Source organism: Asterias amurensis, chromosome 6 (assembly GCF_032118995.1).
Source record: "Asterias amurensis chromosome 6, ASM3211899v1".
NCBI classification, from domain to species: Eukaryota; Metazoa; Echinodermata; class Asteroidea; order Forcipulatida; family Asteriidae; genus Asterias; species Asterias amurensis.
Window position 1 is genome coordinate 7,211,969 of NC_092653.1, and position 18,798 is coordinate 7,230,766.

The following is an 18,798-nucleotide window of genomic DNA, read 5'->3' on the forward strand; positions in this document are numbered from 1 at the left end:
AGTGTGGAGTGTTATTGAGAGTAAAATAATTTATTGAGACTGGAAAACTGAGGCAAGCCAACTGTTACATTTGTCAATAGGATTTCCTTTATTACTTTATCTACAAAATCACAAAATAAAGACATCTTTCAAGTCATAATAAACATAAGCTTCACACTTCAAAAGTTTTGAAATAACAAATTTATCAGAAAACATGATTTGCATAATATATAGAAAAAAGATATTTGTTTTATTTCTAAAAAATAAACAGTATATATAAACTCTCATATGATAGATAGATAGATACAAATGCAAGAACTTTTTTTTTTCAAATAGTGAAAAGTGCCTTGTAATGCTTTTTTGTTTTACTCAGAAATGTTGTTATAAATTAATTCATTTTTGATTTCTAAGTAAACTTTTAAAGAACTCTGATTCTGATTGTATCCACTTGTTTTCTGCCGACATCTGCAGTGTACAAACAGCCATAACCTTGTGAAACACTGGCTGAGTAAACATCTTATGTAATCTTAATCTGCAGAAAAGTCTGTAATAGTATACTGATAGTGTTTCATAGAGACGTGATGGTTTGGAAGGAACTCAAACACTGTCTTGGTATATGGAAATTTGCAATAGAAAGAATATTAATTTTGGTTTTACCCATATACACCAATGAGGGAAACAGCATTGTGTACTCACTGCCAAAAGCCCAGTTCATACTTCCTGCTAATGCGAATGCGAAGCGAATTTAACATGAATTTGGCGTCACAACTATCCTTTCGCAGCGATATTCGCAAGCGAGTTGAACAGAGTTGAACTGCTGCGAATATTCGTTGCAATTTTTGTGACGTCAACATTCGCTTCGCATTCGCATGAACTAGGCTTTAGTACTTTCCCAAGCTTACTGTGGAGTTCTTCCTCCATGGTCTTACCAAACTAGACCACCAAAGTTGCCTGGTAGGTAGAGGCAGTTCGAATCCTATGTTTTATTTTTTGCTAAAGACCTCCATGGTCGAGATACCCTGTATGATGCGTGGACAAACTTGACATTTTGGTCTTGTAATAGAGATTATGAAATGTTCCTTAAATCAGTAAGACTCTCTATATATATACATTATAAACATAAGAAATACAACTTCTTGCAATAGATTGAGACTTTGGAAAAAATACTAAGGGGGAAAACAAATCTCCTGAATAGCTTATGCCCAAGTGAAAGCAAAGATGTACAGTAACATACTTGCTAAACATCTGAGATAGAAAGAGAGTTTCTGTTCAAAGCTTTCTAGACAAAACAAAATTTCAGTAAACTTACACCAACTTAAACTACACATATTCCTACGATAAAACTACGGTCAAACTTTGACTGGTTTCTGTTATATACAGGCCGGTGCAGCAAATTTTACAAGAGCTATTGGCGAAGTTGTCTTTTTTTTACGAAGTTGTATATTGATTACTTTGTATTTTGGGTGGTGGGGGGAATTACTGCACATGGCTGTTCTTCCAGAATTGCCTCACATTCTACACATTTTTTTTATCAAAATATAACAAAATTGCCCAATAATAAGATTCATCATAAGACTATATTGCAACCAGTAACGGTTTGTCAAATTGACTATACATGTAACTATCAGTATTCTGAAAGATCTTTTGTAACTGGAAATAATTGCTATTTGTTATTAGCAATAACAACTATTGACTGATAAAGTCAGCAATCTCATTACGAATGCCAGATTTCTGGTAACTCAGCTGTCATCATTTTATGTGAGTTACTGTGTATGGAGTTGTCCTACTGATGCAGGGCTGTTTACACAGTAAGTAAATGCAAGGTGCATATCCCCTCTCTCAACATGGCTGACTCGTTGGAAAGATTTCTAGTAACTGTCATCATTTTATGTGAGTTACTGTATGGAGTTTCCCTACTGATCAAGGGTTGCATCCCCTTTTCTCAGCAAGGCTTGCTGAGACTTAAGGTGCTAACCCGTGCGAAAAAATCTGGCCCCTAGGTTCAACGCTTCTCCTCGGTCGTTCTTTATTCCTGGGATGGAGCGATCCCACCCAGCAGACCCTGGGCAGTATTGAACAGGTTGATGGGGGAGTGGCCATCTGTGATCAGGGTAGACTTCAATCCAAGACCCTGCAGGAGTTTCACCTATGGAGAAAGAAATGGAACATCAAATTATTATTCAAATAATCTTGGAAGATATATTCATATTTAATTTCAAACTTAAAGTTTTGAAACTACCAGATGAAAAAAAAGGTGCAAGTTTAATTTTTTTTTGATAGAATGTATTAAGCTTTTGGTATTTTTCCAAGCCTTGGCTCAGGCCATTCACTTTTTGTGCTTAAGCAGCTTTTCAAAATTGGACCCCAGGCCCGATTGTATAGAGCTGCTTAAGCACAGAAAGTGGCCAAGCACCACATACCATGCTTACCGAAATAAGATTACCAACAAAAATACCATGTTATAAGAACTATTTCTGAATTAGTATGCTGCTAATTTTTGCTAAGAATAAATATGTATAACCAAATTATCTGCTTATAAGCAACTCCACATTGGGCCCGGGGTCAATTTCATAGAGCTGCTTAAGCTCAAAAAGCAGATTAGCACAGCAACATTATGCTTACCAAAATAAGGTTGCCAGTCAAAATACCATATTCCATGTACAACTATGCCCGATATCCTGCCCATTTCTGCTAAGCACAAAATTGTTGAGCAACATTTACTGCTTAAGCAGTGCTATGAAATTGGGCCCTGATCTTTTAAGTGCGAGTGTAGAAATAATGTCCGCAGAAACCTACCTGCATCTCTGGGCCTGACACAGCGATGGCCTTGATGGTATCCGAGCCGATGGACTCAACCATCTTGTTGAACTTGGAGGTTTCGATCTCGGACATCTGCCCAGCCTTGTTCACCTCCATCTCGTTCTGTTCAGTGATGTACTTCAGCTCAGCCTCCCGGGCGTTGGTGAGACGGTCCAGCTCAGATTCCTGGATGAGAAGGAAGATGTGTAGTGAGGAAATTTAAACAAGGGCCATTGATAAAATTTGATTAACTTCAAATATTTGAAACTATGGGAGACTTTGGACCGCTAAGTGACAGCAGACTTATCAGGTATAAATGTCCATTGTTCTGAGCATGCGTACATAACCGAGAACAATGGATTTACCATTAGACTGCTGCCACCTTGCGATCCGAAACTTCCCATATGGATGTCAACTTTGTGATGAACAGAATGTTTTTACACAGTGATTTATATATTTTTCTCTCTATGCTGTTTACCAGTTTACATATTAGTTTTTTATTACAATCTTGTTTACCCTGTGGTGTTTTTTTCCTTTTACCCTGTCTCGCTTTACTTTTAACCCCTTTTAATACATTTTTTTGTTTCTTTTTTCAAGAAAAGATTTCAGGCACAGAAGTTCAATCAGGGAAATTTAAGAACTTGAGGTGAATATAAAAAAAAGTTTAAAGTTTTTATGTAAATCATCATTTTGTATGATACCCGGACATAAAATATGTAAAATTGAAATATATGTTGTTAAATTGACAAATCAGGAAACAACTCACAGCTTCAATCTTTGCAGCCTCAGCCTTCAGCTTGGCCTGCTCGACGGCAGCTTCTCCCTCGATGCGTGCAGCCTCGGCACGGCTCTGGGCTTCGGCTTTAGCTTGACCGGTACTCTCTACGGCTGCGCTGTTGGCCTGGAGGAGGAGCAGCTCCTTACGAGCCTTCTCGGCCTCCGCCTCGTCCATGATCTTCTGGCGCTCCAGACGACCCTTGGCCTCCTGCTCAAGACGCTCGGCCTCATGTCTGTCATGAACAACATTAACGAATATGTCAAATTGGATTTCTGCTTGGTGTCATCAATGTCATTTTCTGTTTGTAATGTTAGTTTTTAATGGACCACTGTCAAAGCCTTCTTTGCAACCTGATTGCAAATACTCGGTACACACGTGTTAGGCGTGGAATGAGGTGCATGCTGGTCTAGCTAGCGATCAAGTTAGCTAGACCAGCATGCACCTCATTCAACATTTAACGCTTACGCAATGGGTATTTGCGAAAAGGTTGATGGTTTAAAATCAATTTTATGCTCAAGTGATCGGCTAACTTTTCCTTTATTAAACCACTTTGCTTTAAGGAAACTTTGTCCCCCCATATTTACCTGGCCGTAGCTTCCTGCGAGTTGGTCGTAATCTCAATAGCCAGCTGAACAGACTTCTGAAGCGCATCTCGTGTACGCTGGTCGACTGGCTCCACTGACTGGATGTCAATGCTGGTGATGACCATGTTGTTCTGGGGGAAGTGGAACCGATCCCGTATCTTCAGGTTCTCGTCCATTCCGAAGACGGAGGCACGGATGATTTTTGCAGAGTTCTGTGGAAGAATTAAGGGGGAAAATAATCGTACTTTGTTTAAATACAACACAATTTACAATAACGAAATGCCTGGGGGCCAATTTTTATAAAGCAGCTTAAGCAAGAAGTTATTGCTTTACAATTGTCTGCTATTAAGCAGAAATTATCAGGTTACCAGTCACACATTGCAGATTCTGACATGGTAGTCTGACTGGTGACCTTGTTCTTGTAAGCATAACTTTGTTGTGCATCTAGGCAGCTCTAAAAAAAATGACCCTGGTAAATGCGACAATATCGTTTCTGTAATCTTTCTCAGCTCCCTGAGGAGTATAAGCCTTGCATTCCTAAGGTTTTTTTAAACAAAATATCAACCTCTATCCGTGCAGGTACCTATTTATACTCCTGGTTGAAGAGAAGCAACTACAGTAAAGCGTTTTGCTCAAAAACAAAAGTGTCACTTGGGCATTAGACAAGACACTACTAACCCATTATTGCTACATCCTTTGGGATTTGATGTAAAGCCATTTGACCTGTGTGCGTGCTGAGTAAAACACATCAAAGTACCCAGTTCACATGTTGTTAAGAAAAGGTGTTTACCCTGGTGTTTCTGGCTTACTTGGTTGTGTTAAATTTGTGCCAAGCACCTTGTAAAGATGCCAAATATATGGGTCTTATAATAAACATAACAGAGATGCCCTGCCAGGCCAGGAATTTCATCTGTGAGAGGGCAAAGCCATTTTGATTTTGCAAAGGGCACATCCATCGGAAAATGTTTAAGTCAAGAATTTTTTTTGAAGGGGCACCATGGCCAAGACCTGGACAACTGTGGGCCATGGCCTAGCTCTGTGGCCTCTGTGAGATTCGAGGCCTGCCCTGTGGTGCCAAAAGCGCTTTATACCAACTGCATATGATTATTATTATTATTTCCTCTCTTACCTTATGGAAATCATCAAAGGCAACTCCAGCCACAGCCCCTCTGATGCGGGAGGCGATTGCCTTGCAGGCATCACCGATGAAGTCAGGCACACTGAAGAGTTTAGCAGCATCTTCCGGAGAGCTTTCCTTCTTAACATCAAGATGCCTGGAACACAAGAAAATATTTGAGGGCTGTTTATGATGGCAGTCGTTTTTTTCAAAATGCAATGAAATTTGTTTTAAATGAATGCCTAGAATTCAACCCACTTGTTTTTGTTTTTGATGCACCAGCATGAAAATGATTTGCATTTGACATGGACAACTGACTATTTTCTGGAAGGTTATGAAAGTAAACTTTATTTTTCCTTTTTATATCATTGTAATTGCGATGACTTTAGTAAAACGCAAAAACAGTGGCTTGGGACCTCCCTCATCGCATGTGTGAAAGCGATGATGAAGTGAAACCTGCCCCTGGTCTACTCATCTTGTAAAATACTTTTAACTGAACACTCCATCAAGCTCAAGTATACCATGCAATTAGAAAGTTCAAAAATAAGAACTTTCAGAACAGAATATGAAAAAAACCTACCAGTTGTATGACAGCTGAAGTTGAAGGCGGGCGTGGTCAGATGTCTCGATAGTGATGATATCGGTGCAGAAATCAGGGCCGAGGAGAAGGCACAGTGACCTGATCATGTTGGGGCGCTTCGGCTTCCCTCCGGACAGACTCAACTGGGTGAACTGCTCATCGGGGCCGAGCATGACTAACTCGGGACCAAACACAACCCTGAAAAGAGCCAAGGAACGAGAAACATTACTAGTCTATGGTAAAAGTGAGCAAAACAATTAGATCTGTATGTGGGGGTGTTTAAACAGTTGATAATGACCAGCTGGAGTTGTTTATAACAGGTTGCTATCATACACGTTTGTGCGGGTTAGCCCACAACCTTGTTTCTATGGGTGATCAATCTCGCCGTGCTATTTTAGCCCATGATTACGAGGATGCATACTGCGCGCACAAATGCATATCTGAAAAGTGTTTCAGTCATAAAAATGCAACACATGAACAGAGCTCAAGGACGTCGGAAAACGGGTAAGCTTTACAGAGTTTCTTACTTCATAACGCCGTTAAATCAAAAGCGCATTCATGAATGGGAATAAAAGAGTAGTGACTCGTTCTTAAACTGCCATTTAAAACCTTGTGATATCACACGGCCATGACCATACCGGTTTCAAACGGCAGTCACTACCCTTTTATTTCCTTAATTTTGCTTTTGAAAAAAAAAAATCCCCCTACCTTGCTTTCTTCTCCTTGTAGTCATAGATCTGCATGGCAGCGTTGTGAGGCACACGGAATGTAACAACCCTAGTCTTCTCTCTCCGTTTTTCACGTTTATCACCATTTGGCACCTCGTATGCACGGTCCGCCAAAGGGTCCTTCCTGTTCATCAGGAGTTCCTCCACAGCGGGGGGAAGCTCCTTTTGCCAGAGCTCCTCATCTTGGTTCAGCATGTAGGTCTCACCTGTGATGGCTCGCACCTTTTGGGAGAGAAAAAATTTTGTCATAAAAGAGATTAACTGATGTCCCAAATAAACGGTAAGCAGAAATTTGCTAAGCAGTTGTTTTAAGTTTGAATAAATAATTTTCTACATGGAAAAAAAAAATAAAGAATAAAAATAGCTGTATTTTCTGCTTAAAAGCTCTATGAAATTGGACCCCCGTAGAAAAAAAAAATGATTTCTTACCTTACCCGTCTTGGTATCTCGGACATAGATACCTTCATTCTCATCCAGCGGGATGGCACACCTCTGGGCAATCACCTCCACCTCTACTGGGGGGACGTACTCCTTGGGCCCACGGATCATCCACTTGTCACCTGGCTTACGGTTGGTATCCTGTTGTACGCAAACAAACAATGCTAAGAGTTTATCCTAAGAAGGACTTTACAAAAGGGTGGCGCATCTTCTAGAATAAGGGTCATTTTGTGTCAAATCACCCGATGGGTTAAACCCTACCCTCTTCAAATTTACTCAAATTTGGTTTATGGGGTAATCGTGGCTCAACAAGCTCAAATTTCAAATGCAAAATTTTTCTGCTTGAAAAAAAAAACAAATGAACTGAAACACCATGGGTTTTTTTCAAAACCAGAGAAAAATATGAATTGAAATGTCATTATGTTTTCTTCAACTTACTGCATCTGTGTCCTTGAAGGCCTCTTGGGAGCGAAGCATAAGACCCTCATCCTCTCCCAAGACGTACACATCCTGAATTCCCTTCTCAAGATGCTCCCCTGGACGCAGGAAGAAAGACTTCTCACCCTGTAGTTAAGAGGGGAGAGAGGTGGGAATCGTCCATTATAAGATAAGACTTAAACGCACTGGACACTATTGGTAATTACTCAAAATAATTGTTAGCATACAAACTTACTCGGTAAAGAGGTATGGAGAGCTGTTGATAGTATAAAACATCGCCAGAATTGGATCCCTGTGAAGTTTTTTGTACGTAGCTCTACTGTTGGTTGTCCCCCCTTTTTGGAAAATATCTTCAGTGGCGTGTCATCAGGGCCGAGCGAATAAGAGCACCGTACACAAAGCTCAGGTTTTCTGTTCAGCAGAGTGTGGGTTCGAGAGTCGTGACATTTATAAGCCCGCCCTTGAACCATTATTGCTGCGTCCTTTGAGTGGGACGTAAAGCCGTTGGTTCCACGTGTTGTGTAATGCACGTAAAAGTACCCAGTGCACTTATCAGAAAGAGAAGGTGTTCCTGGTCTGATCGGCTGCATAATGCACCACAGCAAACACCATTACATGATGCTACAAAGGAATAGGTCTCATACTTCAATACGTAGCTCCACATACTTTGCAGGAAATAATACTGAGTGGTTTGATACGCCCCTGCTAAAGCGCTATATAAAAGTAGTATTATTATCGATAGTACCTTGACCATTTTCTTTTGTCCAAGCTGTGGTTTTCCGTCAGCTCCGACAGGATCCAGGATCACACAATACTGTCTGTTGGTCAATGTAGTGATGGCAACAACACCAACAACCTGCAAATCAGACACAGGGATTTAATCAAATGCTTAAAACATGGATAAGGTTTGTCGAAAGTGAACATTCCTTAAAATACACTGTTGGCCTGGGTTCAGGAAAATTTAAAGACCTAAGGAAGTTAAAAAAATTCCTGAATTCCGAAAATCACATGCCTATTTAAAAAGGCCAACACCTAACTGTTTTTTAGCATCTATACCATAGGTGCTTTTGGTTGGTTAACAGTTTGCCATTGCTGGCTGAGTCTATTTTCTTAAGTTATCAAGTGATCAAACAAGGACATGTTTTTATTTTAATTCAAATTTCTTTTTTAACAAATAATTGTATTAAAGTAAACTCCATTAAGTTAAAATCTAAAAATGATTCTTTCTCAGAAAATCAAATTTCCCAAATATATTTTTCAAAACTCAAACAAAGAGAAATACCACAGAAACAGGTGGATTTCTTTTCACAACAAAAACATTCCATATGATTGTTGTTTTATATTGTCTGTATTTTTGTGGCTGTTTTTTATGTCTGGGAAATACTTTTTCATGATTCATGATGAATAAATAAATCTAATCTAATCTTATTCCAATGATTGACAATGACAATTTCTCTTTTTACCTCTTCATAAACCTGTGGAATATGTGCCTCTGTGTCGTTCATTGTGATCAGCCATTCCTCACCGTTCTTCCTGACCACACCCTGCTCATCCTTAAAGGTGCGAGTGGCTCTGACGTGGAGTGCTTTCTGTTGACAAAGTCACATTGAAAAAAAAAAAAATGATTTCAACAATCCACACAAAAGAGCAACTTTCATTATTCTACTCAAACTTTCGGCAAGAATATTCAAAAACAAGCAAAAGTGTTTGGTAAAGACATTTTTAAGTTTCGTTAAAAAGTGTCATTAGCATTGGCTTTGTAATTTGAACTGATGTGAAGTGGTTTGGGACTTCAGCAATAAACTAGCCAGCCTGAACAGCCGGACAGAATTCTGATTGGTCGTCATTTATTATAACTGGCATTTGGCCAGCAGACCACCGTTAGAGGAGAACAAACACTAGACAAGGGAAACTAGACTTTTGTCCAATCATTACACCCAGCCAAGAAGTGGTCCATTCTTTCTATCAAAATTGAGTACTCTTGAGTTAAAATATATTACTACACCGCATATATATTCATGACCGAGAGTCGAGTTCTCACTGGTCCATTCCTCATCATGTGCCAGTTGCTATCTTGACTACTTACCAAACATGCACATGAGTATTCACCCACATGGTAAATGTGCATCACAAGTAGCCCAGCCTTCACCTCGGGAACTAGTTTGTCATCTTCCAATACCTCGGGGAGCTAATATCGACTATTCACCCTCAAACCTTGTTATATTTGTTTAATAGTGCTCACCTTGTCTGTGAGTACATAAGCATTGACCACGCCCACAACTTCCTCATACGCTCCGGGGAGGTAAGCGCCGACCTTCTTGACGAGCCACTCCTCACCCGTCACCCTCTCCTCGTCCTCTCGATCCACAGTCTCCTTCCTGGCCCGGAGCTTGATGGCCTGGTTGGCCTTGATGATTGTTGCGCGGCAGGTTTCGTCCACGACAACTTCCTTACGGGGAATGTAAGTTCCGGGTCCTTCAAAGAGCCACTCGTCCCCGGCCACTCGCTTCTCCCCCTCGTCGTCTTCAAAGTCAAGGATTGAGCGGAGGCGGAGGGCCGAATTGGCAGGCACAACTTTCAGTGGGGACACGGCCTGTTGAAAGAGAAATGTATACATAAGCCATTTTGAGATATGGTGGACACATTACTATAACACTGTTAGGTTTTCTTCTTAACAAAAGTAAGCAGGATACTAGTCAATATTTTGGCTTGTATCAATATTTTGGTAAGCTTAATTTTGTTGTGCTTGGTAGTTCTCATCCATTTCAATCATTTCACGTCACCAATTACGCAATCCACCGCCTGACATATTTTGGGGGGCTTGACCAACAAGGACTTTGGGCCATCAGGAGTCTTTGAATAGGGAATTTGGATTCAAGTCACAGGACATCCATCAGTGTGATGTGATTTATGGAAATGTTAAGCCTGAGTCTTTGAAGATTTTGCCGAACAATCCGGGAGGTATGTAGAATTACATTCAACATAATACGACAAATTTTTCACAAATTAGGGAGATTTTCAAATTCATTCATCAGAACATGGCCAGATTGATTGATTCATTTTCAGGGAACTTTCTGCAGAATCAGGGAGAGTTGGCAGCTCTTGTGATAGCAACTAATGCATGAGCTCTACCCTGGTGTCTATAGACCCCTTGCAATACGCGCAGCGTACTCACATGTGCCTATCCTGAGTGTCATTTTGGGTGTCAAATCGTATACAAACATGCACAAAAGAGAGTTGACGCCCAAAGTTAAGCGCACTGTCGGAGGCGCGTTCTGTATTGTGTAAGAAATCAATAGCTCCCTCTTGCATAACGCGAATTGCTACAGGTACGCTGAGGTCACGCGCACGCTTTTATGCACAGAGAACAGCTATTTCCCAATGATCTGCCTCCTTTTTGAGAACGTAGCATCATATGCAATGGGTCTATCCTTCAAGCTTCAAATCAGAGGAACTCTGCCACAATTCTCACCTGTTTGAGCATTTCTCCAGGGTAGAGAGGAAACGGGTCCTGAGTAAGGCGAATCTCTTGATCGGCATGGCTAAGTTTGATCTGTCCGCTCTTATCAACGATCACGGTGCCATCCTCTTTGCGCTGAACGGGGTTCTCAATGATGGCGTAATGGCGGGGCGGCACCATGACCATCTTCTCAGGACCGTAGATGACTCTGAAAACAAATTGGAAATGGTGAGTATTATAAACAGTTGGGATAAATTGTGAGTCAAAGCAACTGTTACTGTGGTCATGAGTAAACCAAATTAGCCACCTACCTGGATTTTTGAATCAGCTGTTTTTAAGCAGACAACAATAGCATTTTTCTGATAAGCAGGAAATTTTCATCGGTACATACCGAAAGGTATTTTGGCTGGTAAGTTTTCTAGTTTTAAAACAAAACTTTTTGTAATTAACAAATCAACAAACAAAAACCTAGAACAAGACTTGGCCTCCATTTCTGGCAAATTGTAAACAATTAAAAATTTTGCTCAAGAATTCCAAGAATTCTCAGTTGGGTTGGCAAATGAGGTCGGTAAAAAAAATGAGCATCCTCGTCCAAATTTTAAATTTGCTTTATATTTAGGCCTATCCAATCAAATTGTATTTTTAACAAATTGTTATGGGTATTTTCATATATCCAAAATTTTGTACAAATAGAGATTTAAAAGAACAATTATAACAACATTTCAACATTTGAACATATTTGGGGATTATTAGATATTATGTTGAAATAGACCACTGGACTTGTACAGTGATCCTGAGTTCTGGCCCAGAACTAAAATCACTGGCCTCTGGACTGCGGTCCAGTGTTAATTTCAAGTCCTTTCCCTACAGGGGGACGTGATTGTCTCGTTACCTTTCATGATCCTGCCTGATGTAAGTACGAGGGCCAATCTCCACTGTGGTGACGTTTGTGTTGTGATTCAGAACGTGGATGTAGTAGTAAGGGGGAATCCTGTAGATGGACTCATCAGCCCCTCCTCCTACAACAGAAGGCGCGGCACTGCCTCGCTTGGACCTGTCAGCCATTGTGAATAGTCAGCCTGAAAACAGAAAGAGTAACAATAATAAATACAAACATTTATAAAGCGCATCCTATCCAATGGTTAGAATTAGAAGGCGCGGCACTGCCTCGTTTGGATCTGTCAGCCATTGTGATTAGTCAGTCTGAAAACAGAAAGAGTCACAATAATAAATACATGAATATTTATAAAGCGCATTCTTTATCCAATGGGTAGCGGCACTGCCTCGTTTGAACCTGTCAGCCATTGTGAATAGTCAGACTAAAAACAGAAAGAGCTGAACAATAATTAATACAAATATTTATAAAGCCGCATATTATCCAATGGTTAGAATGACATAAGGCAGTAATTCCAGAGAGGAAACATTGTAATTGAACAGGATCCTTAAAAGATGAAAATAGGTGTGACCATGGTATGACTTGATTTTAGATTTGAATGAGTACAACTGAAGTAGGATGTTGAGAGGTAGCGAGGAATCTTCAAAAACTGACAAATCTCTATTTATTTTATGTCATGTCATATATGAAAAAAGGCATTTGGTAATACATTGAGTAAAACTTGAGTGCATTGATGTAACATTATTATACATAGAGGCCTGGCTATAAAACATCAGTTACTTAAAAATACATGAAATTTGAAACTAATATAGTAATATCCTTCCGAGTGACACAAACTTTTAGCAGTGAAAATCTACTACAGGGCAAAACTGTACTTCCTCTTAAAGCCATATACACTTTTGGTAAACAGTATTGTCCAAGTCCCACACTTCGTGTATCACAACTTATAATAAAATAACAAACCCGTGAAAATTTAGGCTCAATCGGTCATCGGAGTCGGGAAAAAAATAACGGGAAAACCCACTCTTGTTTCTGCACGTTTCGCCGTGACATAACATGTGTTTAACATAAATCCGTAATTCTCGATATCGAGAATTGATATTGTTTTAATGTTTTCTCAAAAAGTAAAGCATTTCATGGAATAATATTTCAAAAGAAGTCTTTCACTGTAATACCTTCTGTAAACCCTGTAAGTTATTTGTAAATCTGTGAAACCAAAAGTGTCCAATGGCTTTAAAAATACATGAAATTTGAAACTAATATAGTAATATCCTTCCGAGTGACACAAACTTTTAGCAGTTGAAAATCTACTACAGGGCAAAATTGTACTTCCTCTTCAAAAAAATCAGCTATGATTGAAAAGCCACATTGATGTGAGTCACTGAACCGTACACTGATATTTATCTCTGCTGATTGAGCCACCCCAAGGTCAATGTGGGTGTAGCTATTAATAAGGTAAACATTTTGCATTTCATGCTGAGAATTGGATTTACTGTACAACCAACACAGAACACTGAACAGTGATCTACTGCAAAATGTCATTGCTAGCACAAAGTGAGTTCACAATTACAACTGGGGTGGGTGTAAAAATTGCCCAACAAACAACCAAGTTCAGCAACAAGGAGGTCCAAATTTAATAAATACTTTCTAGAAAAATGTCAGTACACCCTGCCACTGTTTGTTCATTCGTCAACGTCTGATCGTTGACGTTTCCTATGTATGATGAAACAAATTACTTATAACTGAAATGAGATTCCTTTTAGTAAAAACTAGTGAAACTGTGGTGGCTGGATACAAAAGTGTTCTCCTCTTTAAAATAGCATTCCTTCAATCAATACTATGGAAAACTTTGCACGCACTTCCATTAGGCCATGCATCTATTTATGTAGTTTTGTTCTAGCAAGTTTGCATCGTTACTGTTTGTTCTATTTTTTTCAATGACAATAATAGTTCAACCATACTCAACTGAACGCTGAATGGTGTGGGACCAAATTTTGGCAGATCAGGTTCACAACATCACAAATGTAGTCATGGCAAGTATATCTTCCCGTTCATAATTTCAGTCATATCATTCACAAAACAAAAATACATGACGGATTCAAAGTAACTCACCTTTATCGAATCTCTCGACGAACGACTGAAAAATATGCGAGGCGGAAGCCTGAATTTATCCATGCAGTTATTACCAGGTACTTGTGCAATGGCAACAGACTGACCAATCAAGAGGTCGCACATGCTGGACACGCCCACATGAATCTATTACTGTCGATTACATCATAGTTTTGCTTCAAAACGCCGCGCATGCATTGAAAAGAAACTAAAAGACGTCATCAAAATTCATGTTTGTTTGACAATCGGTTCATGATAGACGCTTTGGGTTTTGTTTGTTTGCCGACGTTGCAAGAAAAGTGTTGAAACTCGTTGATAATTCATCTTGCACCGAATGATTAATACTGTTAAAAAGAAAAGAACACAAACAAGAGAACTGAAGCAAAATCCGACCACGGCTCAGGCGAGTGCGTGCTTTCAATTTGCGAGAAAAAAAAATCAAAATTAGCAAGGTTGCCGAACCTCCTAACTATCCACTAAACCTGAAAACCACACCATAGGCGATTACTTGCACAAATAAAAGCTGACTAGACACGGTTTGTTAATTCCACACCCTTTATTTTGTATCTAGCATTTTGAAGCAATTTTTCTAGAAAACAAATCCAAATACACAGGCCGCAAACATACGTCTGATGCAACCATCTGTAATTAATAATGTAGACGGATCGTGAGTCACAGCACGCAGGTGTCGCATGCAATTATGCCCTCTATGCAATGCTATGGAAGACATTATTGCATATGCAATAATGTTATTGCATATGCAATAATGTTCGCCGGACGGTTTTGCATATGCAATCGTGTCCGCCCGGACGCTGCTGCACAATGCAATTGTGTCCGCCCTAGTCTTGAAGTCAAGACGGTAATTGTTAAGCGCGGTGTGCAGTTACAGCGCGGCGTAGCTACGGGGACGATGAACACACCCTCGATCCCAGTATGTGTGAGTGAGTCAGTCGCAATTACAGTTACAGTTAGAGCTGCCTCGCGCTACCTACGACTGTTGCATGTGTAACATCGCACTGAGACTGTTGCATGAAAGGCAGACAAATAGGCAGCGCCTAACGACTTGTCATCAAGTCTTTGTCCGCCCGGGCACATTTGCATATGCAGTTGTGTCCGCCCCGTGCAAAACTGTCCTTGCAGTAAATTAAATGTCCTTGATCGACGGAACACGTTCGCCATTCAAGCTAAATGCATGTCATGGGAAAGGTTCGACCGTTGGGTATTTGCTGCAATCATAAAAATTAAAGGAACACGTTGCCTTGGATCGGTCGAGTTGGTCTTTGAAAAGCGTTTGTAACCGTTTTTTATAAAATGCATATGGGTAGAAAGATGTTGTAAAAGTAGAATACAATGATCCACACAAACATGCCTCGAAATTGCGTGGTTTTCCTTTTACCTCGTCGACTAACACGTCGGCCATTTATGGGGGTCAAAATTTTGACTCCCATAAATGGCCGACCATGTTAGTTCGTACAGTAGAAGGAAGACCATGCAATTTTGAGGCAAACTTGTATGGATCATTGTGTTCTACTTTTAAAACATCTTTCCAACCGTATGCATTTTATAAAAAAACGGTTACAAACGCTTTTGTTTTGACCAACTCGTCCGATCCAAGGCAACGTGTTCCTTTAATACGTGAATATTCATGCTGCATATAAGGTTCAGCGCATATATGCACGTTCGCTTACGCGCGCACATACATGTAACAGTCATGTACATGTCCACCGGACGGTTTTTGCATAGCCCCGGATACGATTGCATATGCAAAAGTGTCCGGAACGGACAGTATTGCATGGCGGACACGATTGCATCTGACACTGGTTCACTAGGTTGTGCTTGATATTATACGAAAACAGACGGCGAATATGGTGACCAAAATTATCTGGGGACCATTCAATTCACTCTCAGTGACTACTAGGTCTTAGTGGCGGACCTCAGCAAACAAAAACAAAGTAATTTTACCGTCTTGGAAAAGGGAACGAGTTATACACGAGCAACTCGCCAACACATGATTGTCTACATTAAAATATGTTTGTTTGTATAGATAGTTTAAACAACAAGAGTTAGATTTGTTTACTTATGTATTCTTTATTTGGAGTTGGGTGGTTACTTGCAGATGGAGTGCTACATTTTTTTTTAAATCTAAAAGGCCACACAAGAGGGCGCTATCAAACTGATGTGACACCAAAAACAGCCGCAGTTTACAGCACAGTGTGATGGATGGCTATTCGTTTTATTGATGATGCAGATCATTTTTAGGAAATGTTAATATTTCGTTCGTACTATGCACATCCCCTGTGCCTCAGCTTATAAGTTATGAAGGTGATGCAATGGGGGGGGGGGGGCAGATGAGCAACAAAATAGATAACGGACACTTGAAACAATTGCCTTTAAACCACGTTTACTTTTCAAGTTTTCCGGTAGTGAATGCGAAATGTGTCATAATTTGTCAAACATTACAAATTCCATTATGTTCAGGAACAGTTAAATTTTTCCTTCCAATCTTCAATGCATTTTATAAACTTTATGTGGTAAATATCAGCATTTACAATTACATGTTGGTGTCTTTAGAAATAACCGACGGTGTTAAAGGCAGTGGACACTATCGGTAAATACTCAAAATAATTACCGGCATAAAACCTCACTTGGTAACAAGTAATAGATTTTGACAATTACCAATAGTGTCCATTGTCTTTAAAAGCCTTCAGAGGCTATCATTTAGGCCTATACACAAGGATTGTCTGGACAGAGTTCCTCTCCGCCGAACTCCAGAGCAGCGCCTTCGAATATCTGTGTACTCAAAAGACGGTAGCCAAACAGCCTACGCTCATACACGGCGATGTCAACCGATGCCGCAAAGCTTTCAACCAGTACATTCTCGAAGCCCCGCTCGGTGGGCCCTCTCAGACACTTCTGAAGGGTCGAAGGAGGCGCTCTAGCCCGTATGACCAACTTGTGCCGGAACGAAACCACTTCTATGGACACCTCACCGGAGCAGCCATCCGAGGTCACCCGAGCCATTGAATTGACGGGGTGGAAGTTCAACTCTAGTTCGGTGTTGAAGTCCCTGACACCAAAGAGGTGAGCTGGTACCGATAGAGGACCGAACCCAAGCACCCCAAATGTCCCTGCGAAGGCCGTCGATGAGGTTGAGTTGACGCCCTGCATCCAGATCCATGAAGCAGGGAAGCCGTTTCCCCAGTTCTTCTCCTGGTGCATTGTACCGTCGCCTTGGATGCGGAGGCCCGTCTTGTCATTCTCCCAGGTAAAGTCGCCAGGTGTTGCTAGGCTATAGACGAACCAATGGAGAGGGATGAACGGTACGTTGCCAAGCCAATCTTCTGGTCCTGTTGATGGAGAAAACCATAAGAACAATTGAAAGAAACGTGAGATGTTATTCTAGAGAGAAGACCATCTAATTTTGGAAGGTTACACTTTGTCTCAACACCCATGTCACGGCAACCTTATTGTATTTTCATAATCCAAACCATCACGGGGGGGGGGGTCGGCACAAAGGGTTGTCGAACAAAACATGGGCTGGAGGGGATGATTAAAAAGGCGCTATCAAATAAAGTTTTAACATAGTTCGCCATAATGGGGCCACAGAATCTCCAGGGGGACCGAAATGAAATATTAAAGAGCATTCAACATTTTGTGAATTACTCAGTGAGCCGTTGCTGTCTCTTCTGTTTTTAAAACTACTATGACCCAAGTGTTTCGTAAAAAGTGGTGCAAATATAAACGTTGATTTAGAGGAATCACTTTAGGGCAACAACAAAAAACAGAGAACAAAAAATCAGTCTCACCTTTACCGTGAGGTCCCCACGGAGATGGAGGCCCGAAGTTTCCCGAGAAGCGATCGTCTCCGATCGTAAAGTCGAACGTTGTCGAATCTGGCGTCACATTGAAGAATCCGAACGGCTTAGCTACCCATTCGAAATGTGACGGACTCCAGTTGTCTGGATTTCCCGTCACCGGTCTTCCGCCGGATACAGTCACCGAGATGGTGTCCTCGTCTGGGTAGGCCTCGGCCACGACAAACGGTGCCGAATTGCCGTCACTTCGGATGATGGAGATATACGTCAGTGGAGGAGATGTGCTGTTGTTCCCTTCTTCCAATGGTTTTGGTAAGACCCGACCGAAGAGAACGCCGAAGGAGCGTGGGGAGGATGAGTCCGTTATACGGGCATACCAACCTTCGATGAACGGCCCTTGTTCGGGATAAACGTGGGGGTCATTATTATTTGCAGCCACTCCCGTTATTGCGGCAACTAGCAGAGCAAAAACGAGGGTCATTATGGACCGCCAAACCAATGCAGCCATCTTGTTGCAAGTGCTGTTATGACATAGAGTTAAAATCGTTTAATCAGAACCTGATGCAATGGCTTAAATTGTCCTCGGGGATGGACTTTTGCGGTGATGAAAAAGTTAAACCGTTGTATCAACAGTGTCTACAACAGTTAGATAACACTGCCCTTTGCTTTTGGATAACATGTTAAATAAGCACCACGTGATTTGTTAAAGCTTGGAGGAAAGGCCATTGTTAACATTAATATCTGTGTTCGGGAAAAAAAACCAAATGCATTTTTAGTTGCATTTTAAAACACAAACCGATCTACCCAAACTCATGAAAAGTTGTAAACTTATGTTTTTATGCTGAGATAAAAACACTAGAGCAATCACCCAAACAAAAACAAACACCCCTAATAAACAATACAAAAACTACCCCTAATTAAAAATTAGGCCAAGTTGGCGTAACCCTATAATAGAATATTATTTTTATGCACATTATACCGGCCTCCTGGCCAACACACGGTCACAGGATGACACGAAAAGCCACTTCTATAGACGTGTAGTCGTAGCCAAACCCAATGACTACACTTCTATAGCTAG

General features: G+C 40.7%; 2 protein-coding genes across 2 annotated transcripts; both read right to left on the reverse strand.

Moving 5' to 3' along the window:
- Positions 1 to 118: 118 nt before the first annotated feature.
- On the reverse strand, positions 119 to 14,007 carry LOC139938327 (major vault protein-like). Its single transcript, XM_071933777.1, has 15 exons — positions 13,909 to 14,007; positions 11,794 to 11,980; positions 10,914 to 11,109; positions 9,684 to 10,034; positions 8,905 to 9,030; positions 8,187 to 8,297; positions 7,442 to 7,567; positions 6,995 to 7,144; positions 6,546 to 6,787; positions 5,838 to 6,035; positions 5,270 to 5,414; positions 4,141 to 4,352; positions 3,545 to 3,788; positions 2,776 to 2,964; positions 119 to 2,125 (listed from the first exon to the last, which is right to left on the reverse strand). Exons 2-15 carry the CDS (start codon positions 11,964 to 11,966, stop codon positions 2,006 to 2,008), a joined length of 2,583 nt encoding a protein of 860 aa, XP_071789878.1. The 5' UTR covers positions 11,967 to 11,980; positions 13,909 to 14,007; the 3' UTR covers positions 119 to 2,005.
- A 2,282-nt stretch (positions 14,008 to 16,289) lies between these two features.
- Positions 16,290 to 18,229, reverse strand: LOC139938852 (uncharacterized). Its single transcript, XM_071934493.1, has 2 exons — positions 17,712 to 18,229; positions 16,290 to 17,252 (listed from the first exon to the last, which is right to left on the reverse strand). Exons 1-2 carry the CDS (start codon positions 18,226 to 18,228, stop codon positions 16,630 to 16,632), a joined length of 1,140 nt encoding a protein of 379 aa, XP_071790594.1. The 5' UTR covers position 18,229; the 3' UTR covers positions 16,290 to 16,629.
- Positions 18,230 to 18,798: the final 569 nt, after the last annotated feature.

Coding starts and splice junctions, on each gene's coding strand:
- LOC139938327 (XM_071933777.1), bottom strand. CDS start 11,966: ATGGCTGACAGGTCCAAGCGAGGCAGTGCCGCGCCTTCTGTTGTAGGA. Junction 8,298..8,904: donor TTCCACAGGTTTATGAAGAG/GTAAAAAGAGAA, acceptor TCTGATTTGCAG/GTTGTTGGTGTTGTTGCCAT. Junction 5,415..5,837: donor CTTCAGCTGTCATACAACTG/GTAGGTTTTTTT, acceptor CTTGTGTTCCAG/GCATCTTGATGTTAAGAAGG.
- LOC139938852 (XM_071934493.1), bottom strand. CDS start 18,228: ATGGCTGCATTGGTTTGGCGGTCCATAATGACCCTCGTTTTTGCTCTG. Junction 17,253..17,711: donor GTGGGGACCTCACGGTAAAG/GTGAGACTGATT, acceptor CTCCATCAACAG/GACCAGAAGATTGGCTTGGC.